Source organism: Vicugna pacos, chromosome X, assembly GCF_048564905.1.
Source record: "Vicugna pacos chromosome X, VicPac4, whole genome shotgun sequence".
In the NCBI taxonomy this organism is placed as follows: Eukaryota; Metazoa; Chordata; class Mammalia; order Artiodactyla; family Camelidae; genus Vicugna; species Vicugna pacos.
The window spans coordinates 56360137-56366750 of record NC_133023.1 but is presented as its reverse complement, the minus strand read 5'-3'; the positions used below and the strand labels follow the sequence as shown (position 1 = coordinate 56366750).

Sequence of the window (6614 nt, the reverse complement as noted above, 5' to 3'; positions counted from 1 at the left end):
CCTTACTTTCCAAATTTTCTAAAATGAGCTCATATTATATTTATCAGAAAAGAAAAAAGGAATTTTCTAATTATAGAATTAAAATAAGAAAACAGGCAATGAAAAACTCATAACTATGGAACTATGGGACTGATATATGAGCCTGAGACTTCATATATTATTTGAGTCTTCTATTATCAGTCTATTTTACACGAGATGTGTTTTAATCAAACACAAGCACACATGAACATATACACACACACAGACACAATTGTAGTTTTTAAGTATTTACTTGATATTCACTGAGGGAAACAACATCTTTTCTTTATATTCTACTTAAGCTCCTTGCTCTATCCTCTACACAAGACAGCTTCTGAGACCTTCCAATTTTTATGACTCTCTAACGTGGGTCTTTTAGCTCAATTACTCATTTCTTTCCTATTCTCTTTCTCCTCCTTTTTCTACTCCCATTTCTTCTTCTCTACCTTTTCTCTTCTTTTTCCTCATTATTATCAAGAAAGTTTTTAAGCGGAAATTTGGATGTGTGGAAAGTAGCACAGGTACCACATCAAGTATAAAACAACCAGTTACACATCATAGAAATATGTCATCTAAAAGGGAGGCTGTGATTAGAAGGAGAACTTAAAGAAACAATCTTACTTACCATTGCATCAAAAAGAATAAAATTCCTAGGAATAAACCCACCTAAGAAGTTAAAAGACCTGTAATCAGAAAACTGTAAGACACTGATGAAAGAAATTGAAAACACATAAATATATGGAAAGATACACTGTGTAGTTTGATTGTAAGAATTAACATAGCTAAAATGACCATACTACCCAAGGAAACCTACAGATTCAATGCAACCCCTATCAAAACATCAATGGCACTTTTTACAGACCTAGAACAAATAATTCTAAAATTTGTTTGGAAACACAAGAGACCTCAAATAGCCAAAATAATCTTGTGAAAGAAGAACAGAGCTGGAGGAATCTTACTCCTTGTCTTCAGACTATATTACAAAGCTACAGTAATCAAAACCATATGGTCCTGGCACAAAACCCAGTCACATAGCTCAATGGAAGAGAAGAGAAACTCTGGAAATAAACCCACACACTTACGGTCAATTAGTCTATAACAAAGGAGGCAAGAATGTACAATGGAGAAAAGACAGTCTCTTCAATAAGTGGTTCTGGGAAAACTGGACAGTTATATATAAAAGAATGAAATTCGAACATTCTCTAATACCATGTACAAAAATAAACTCAAAATGGATTAAAGGCCTATTTGTAAGACAGGAAACCATAAAACTCCTAGAGGAAAATATAGGCAGAACACTTTGACATAAATAGTAGCAATATTTTTTGGATTTGTCTCAAAGCAAAGGAAATAAAAGCAAAAGTAAACAAATAGGACCTAATTAAACTTAAAAGCTTTAGCACAGCAAAGGAAACCATCAACAAAATGAAAAGACAGCCTATTACATGGGAGAAAATAATTGCAAATGATATGACAGATAAGGGGTTAATACCCAACATATATAGCTTGTATATCTCAACATGAAGAAAACAACCTGATTATAAAATGAGCAGAAGAACTGAATAGACATTTTCCCAAAGAGGATATGCAGATGGCCAACAGGAACATGAAAAGATGCTCAACATCACTAATCAGGGAAATGTAAATTAAAACCACAATGAGGATATCACTTCACATCTGTCAGTTTGGCTATCAGCAAAAAACACACAAATAACAAATGTTGGTGAGGATGTGGAGAAAAAGGGAACCCTTGTACACTGTTGGTGGGACTGTAAATTGGTGTGGCCACTGTGGAAAACAGTATGGAGATTTCTCAAAAAACTAAAAATAGAACTACCATATGACCCAGCAATTCCACTCCTGGGTATATATCTAAAAAAACAAAAACACTAATTTGAAAAGATACTTGCACCCTAATGTTCATAGCTTATAATAGCCTAAATATGGAAGCAACCTCAGTATCCATCAATAGATGAATAAATGAAGAAGATGTGGTGTATATATATATATATATCACACAATGGAATACAACTGAGTCTTAAAAAAAGAACAGAATTTTGTCATTTGCAGCAACATGGATGGACTTGGAGGGCATTATGCTAAGTGAAATAAGTCAGACAGAGAAAGACAAATACTGTATGATATCACCTATATGCAGAATCTAAAAAATACAACAAACTAGTGAACAAAACAAAAAAAAGAAGCAGACACAGATATAAAGAACAAACTAGTGGTTACCAGTGGGAAGCGGGAAGGGAAGAGGGGCAATATACAGGCAGGAGATTGAGGTACAAACTATATGAGAATGTCGAACCTTAACCACTAGACCACCAGGGAGAGATACAAACTATTATATATAAAATAAGCTACAAAGATATATTATACAACACGAGGAATGTAGCCAATATTTTAAATAACTGTAAATTGAATACGACTTTTAAAAATTGTGTATCAATATACTGTATACCTGTAACGTATAATATAGTACATCAACTAAAGTTAAAGAATGCTTTATTGCTTAAAAAAAATACCTGTTTCCCCATAAGTTACCAAGCTGGGAATTAATTTAATTTTTGCTATATGCTGTTCACATTGGTAAAAAAAAAAGTTTTCTTTTTGATTTACAGTTTTTCCATTATGAGGAAATTTGAACACTTTTCAAATATTTCAAATAAATAAATAAAATGAAAGGGAGGCTGTGTGGTAAGAGTGAGACGTACTACAGTAATGTTGTGCTTACAGTTTTCTAAATTATAACACATATTTAAAAACCTGAAAAGAAATATATTATGATTATTTCTGTGATTATGACACAGAAAGATTAACTGCTAATTTGTAATATAATAGTGAGCACTATTTAAAAATAAAAATCATTAAGTTATATGGGTTCAGTATCAGAGTATGAACAAGAAAAAACTAGCTCTTTTTCCTACCTTTGGAAATTTTTAATGCCACTTGGCATTACAACTTGTTAATATATTATCATGTCTTTGACTTTTCCCCTAGTGCCAAATCATTCAAAATTTCCAATTTATTCAGAATTTCAAGGCAAATGTTTTGATTTTCAGGAATATTACTTCTTATTTGAGTATCCTTTTGTTTTATCACTCAAAAAGACAGAATGGAGAAAGGGTAATTTGCAATTTATCAACAGTATTTTGGGATATTGATAATCCAGGTGTAAAGTGTTAACTAGTGATACATATAACTGTGGGCACTGGTCACCATAGGCCCTCCTTTACCCCTACTCCCATTCCATCTCATCTCACTCTTCCCTACGAAATGTTATCAGAGTTGATTCAATTTTAAAAGAATGCACTCTTCGTATAGATTTTGAAAATCCAAAGTTGGAAAAAAAATCTCTGGGGAGTCAACATCATCTAAAGATCTTCATTGTTAATATTTTAATGTTTTACCCCCTTCTCAGTTCTTCGTGTATTTGAATATAAAAAGACTCCCCCACCCCCGTAGTGTGTCCTTACAGTAAGAGATAAATAATAAGGACAATGGACTAAGGACATTCTTTTGTTTGTTTTTTGGTTTTGTAATTACAGATCACATTATAGCTGCAAACTTGGGCTCTTTTTAAAAAAAATTTAACTGTAATATTTGTTAAACATGGGATAAAAAGAAACCATATATGTTATCGAAAAGATTATTTAACAAAATTCTCTAGGTGGTCATTCGTATTAGATCTATTAATTTGTCTATATAAAAGAGGCTTGGAAGTCACGTTTCAGGCCTCTAATAACTCCCCTTGCCTGTACTTTCTGCTTTCCTCAGATAAAGTTTTCTCACGGTTACTTAAGATCTACGTTAGTTTCAATCTGCTCCTCCCCGAATAGATCGTCCTTAACCCCTCCCGGCTAGAAATTTTGGAGCTGCTTCTACCGGGAAAGGAGGTGGCTCTGGAAGTGTGACGGATCTAATCACTCATTCATTGGACAAGAGTTTGTCAGTCACAGCTACTCAACAAATAAGGTGAGCTTTGACGGAAAAAAAAAAAGTTTCCAGGGTCATTGTCTGCGCAATCGTCTTGCGGCACCTCCTCCTCCTGTTCAGGCAGCTAGTGGGAAAGGCTGTTTGGTAGGCTTCTCCGGCGGCAGCCTTAGGCCTGCCGTGGTATTGCGCCCGTCTGCCCCTCCGCTGCTTCCTCCCCCTCAGAACGGCTTCCACAGCAGCAACAGCCGCTTCCGCTTTAGATTCTGCCTCCATCTTAGCCCCCGCGGGTGCCCGCGTCCCACCCTGCAGCCGTCTCCTCCACTTCGGTGAGTCTTTTCCTGTCAAAAAGCTAATAATGGAAGGGCTTGGGGAACAGGGCGCAGCTGGTGAAGAGGGCCCATTAGTCGGCGCGGTGGCAGCCGAAGCCTCTCCACAGGCCTTGATGGGGTACTCCTTAGACGAGGACTTTATTGAGAACCTGCCTCTGGCAGTTAAATACCGAGTGTACGCTCTCAAAAAGCTTCAGGCCAAATCTGCAGGTCTAGAAGCCAAGTACTTGAGGGAATTTCATTCCATTGAGAGGAAATTTGCCGGCATCTATGGGCCCTTATTGGAAAAGAGACGCCAGATCATCAATGCGCTCTACGAGCCCACGAAAGAGGAGTGTGAGGTGAAGTCTGCGGCCGAGGACTATGATTACAATGAGATCGGAGATGATTCAAATGCCCAGATGCAGGGTCCGGAGGAGAATCCGGAGTATGAAGACTTGGAGGAGTATTGCGAGGAAGATTTTGAGGATGTGGAAGATGTGTTTGGGGAATATGGAGGAATCGAGGGACATAATGTGGACGAGGAGAAGGAGGAGCCTACAGGGATCCCCCATTTCTGGCTCACGGTTTTAAAGAACGTCGAGGAGGTCTCTCCGTTGATTCAGAAATATGACGAGCCCATTCTGAAGCTCTTGCGAGACGTGAAAGTCAAGTTTTCAAAACCCGACGAGCCCCTCGCCTTCACTCTGGAATTTCACTTTGAACCCAACGACTACTTCACAAATGAGATGCTGACCAAAACTTACACGCTCAAATCTAAGCTCCATTACTCTGACCCCCACCCCTTTAGGGGATCTGCGGTGGAAGATTGCATTGGCTGCAAGATAGACTGGAAGGAGGGAAAGAACGTCACTGTGCAAACGGTCCAGAAGAAGCAGAGGCACAGGTTCTGGGGACTGATGCGCACAGTGACCCAGGAATTTCCTCGAGAGTCCTTCTTCAACTTCTTCAGTGCTCTCCGCTGGGGTCTGGATGCTGATGAAGATGAAGAAGACGTCTTCATCGCTCACACTTTGCGCACCTTTGTCATCCCAAGAGCCGTGTTATACTTCACAGGAGAAGCACTTGAGACTGAGCAAGAGGGATTGGTCAGACAATGTAATGACCTGGTTTATGACAAAGTCACTTATGAGAACGGGACGGCTGCTGTTGAGGGTGCTAAAGGCCAATGCCTGGACTCCCAGGCAGAAGATATTGATCGCTGAAACAGAGAGGTTGGTGTACATGGGCCCCCAGATAAGGAGCCTTCATTTACAATAACTAAAACTTAACCATAAATTACTTACAATCTTAACGTTTGTCTCTTCCTGGTAGTCTCAGTATGAAACTATGTCCAAATATATTTAACAGTGCATTCCATCTAGTACTACAGTAATGTAAACATTTTCAGGAAATGTAGAAGGCAGTGAATTCTCTAAGCATGTGAATACCTTGCTATTATAAATCCATTGGCTTTTCTCAGGTTGCTATTAGTTTCTAGCCAAGAAAAAAATTACCAGAACTCGTAATTGAGATGTATCTGTTTCGAGCTTTTTTCTTTGAAAAAGCAAAGCAAGACTGCCCCTTTCCCCAGCACCCTTGATAATGGACTTTATTCTGCTTGCCCTAGCTGTGCCTTCATCTCTTTGTTATAGAAATGCAGCAAGTTATACACAAATACACTTGATTTATAATTTGAGAAACTGCTAGCATAAGAATAAACATTTGCAGCAAACCCACATTAATGTTATTGACTGTTAGCTTGTTTATAGGCTTCTGTATTTTATGTGCTATAGTGATCTACTGAGAAACCAACTGTATTATTGCTTATCAGCAAGGTAGAGTTAAACCATTTTTCTTAAATCTTGCCATATACTTCTGCAAAGTGGGGTTAAAATATATATTTTCTTTTCTGGAATGTACCTGTCTCTCATGGAAATTACATCATAAGTTAAGCTTTTTTCCTTATGTTTGTTTATTCTAAAATAAAATTAATACATATGTTAAACACTGTGTTTCTCATGAGAATTGGAGTTAGGGATATGGCCTTGCCTCTTAAAGTATCAGGTGAAGGATGTGGTTCAGAGGTATTAGCAGGTCTGATTTATCCTTTGGGCATAGTATGCACTGTTCCTAGGGCCCACTACACTTTTAAGATTCCACAGGGATGTTTTAATTTCTTTTAAAATCAGAAGAAAGTGAACATAGTAATAATGTGTACATAATAATTAATCTATCCTGGATTATCTTTGTTTTATACCAAAAGAGATGTAAAATATTATGTATTTATGTATATTTGAAAGTCATAGAAGAAAGGGCCCAAGAAGATAAAGCTTCCTTGGGTTC

The 6614-nt window shown here is 37.5% G+C and overlaps 1 protein-coding gene across 1 annotated transcript; it reads left to right on the top strand.

Annotated features, from left to right (window-relative positions):
* The first annotated feature begins 4079 nt into the window (after positions 1-4079).
* Positions 4080-6276, top strand: LOC102525421 (nucleosome assembly protein 1-like 2). The gene has a single exon (XM_006217168.4). The coding sequence runs from the start codon at positions 4316-4318 to the stop codon at positions 5492-5494; it is 1179 nt and encodes a 392-aa protein (XP_006217230.1). The 5' UTR covers positions 4080-4315; the 3' UTR covers positions 5495-6276.
* The last annotated feature ends 338 nt before the right edge of the window (positions 6277-6614 follow it).

Bases quoted from the DNA above. Each gene is read 5' to 3' on its own strand.
- LOC102525421 (XM_006217168.4), top strand. From the start codon at position 4,316: ATGGAAGGGCTTGGGGAACAGGGCGCAGCTGGTGAAGAGGGCCCATTA.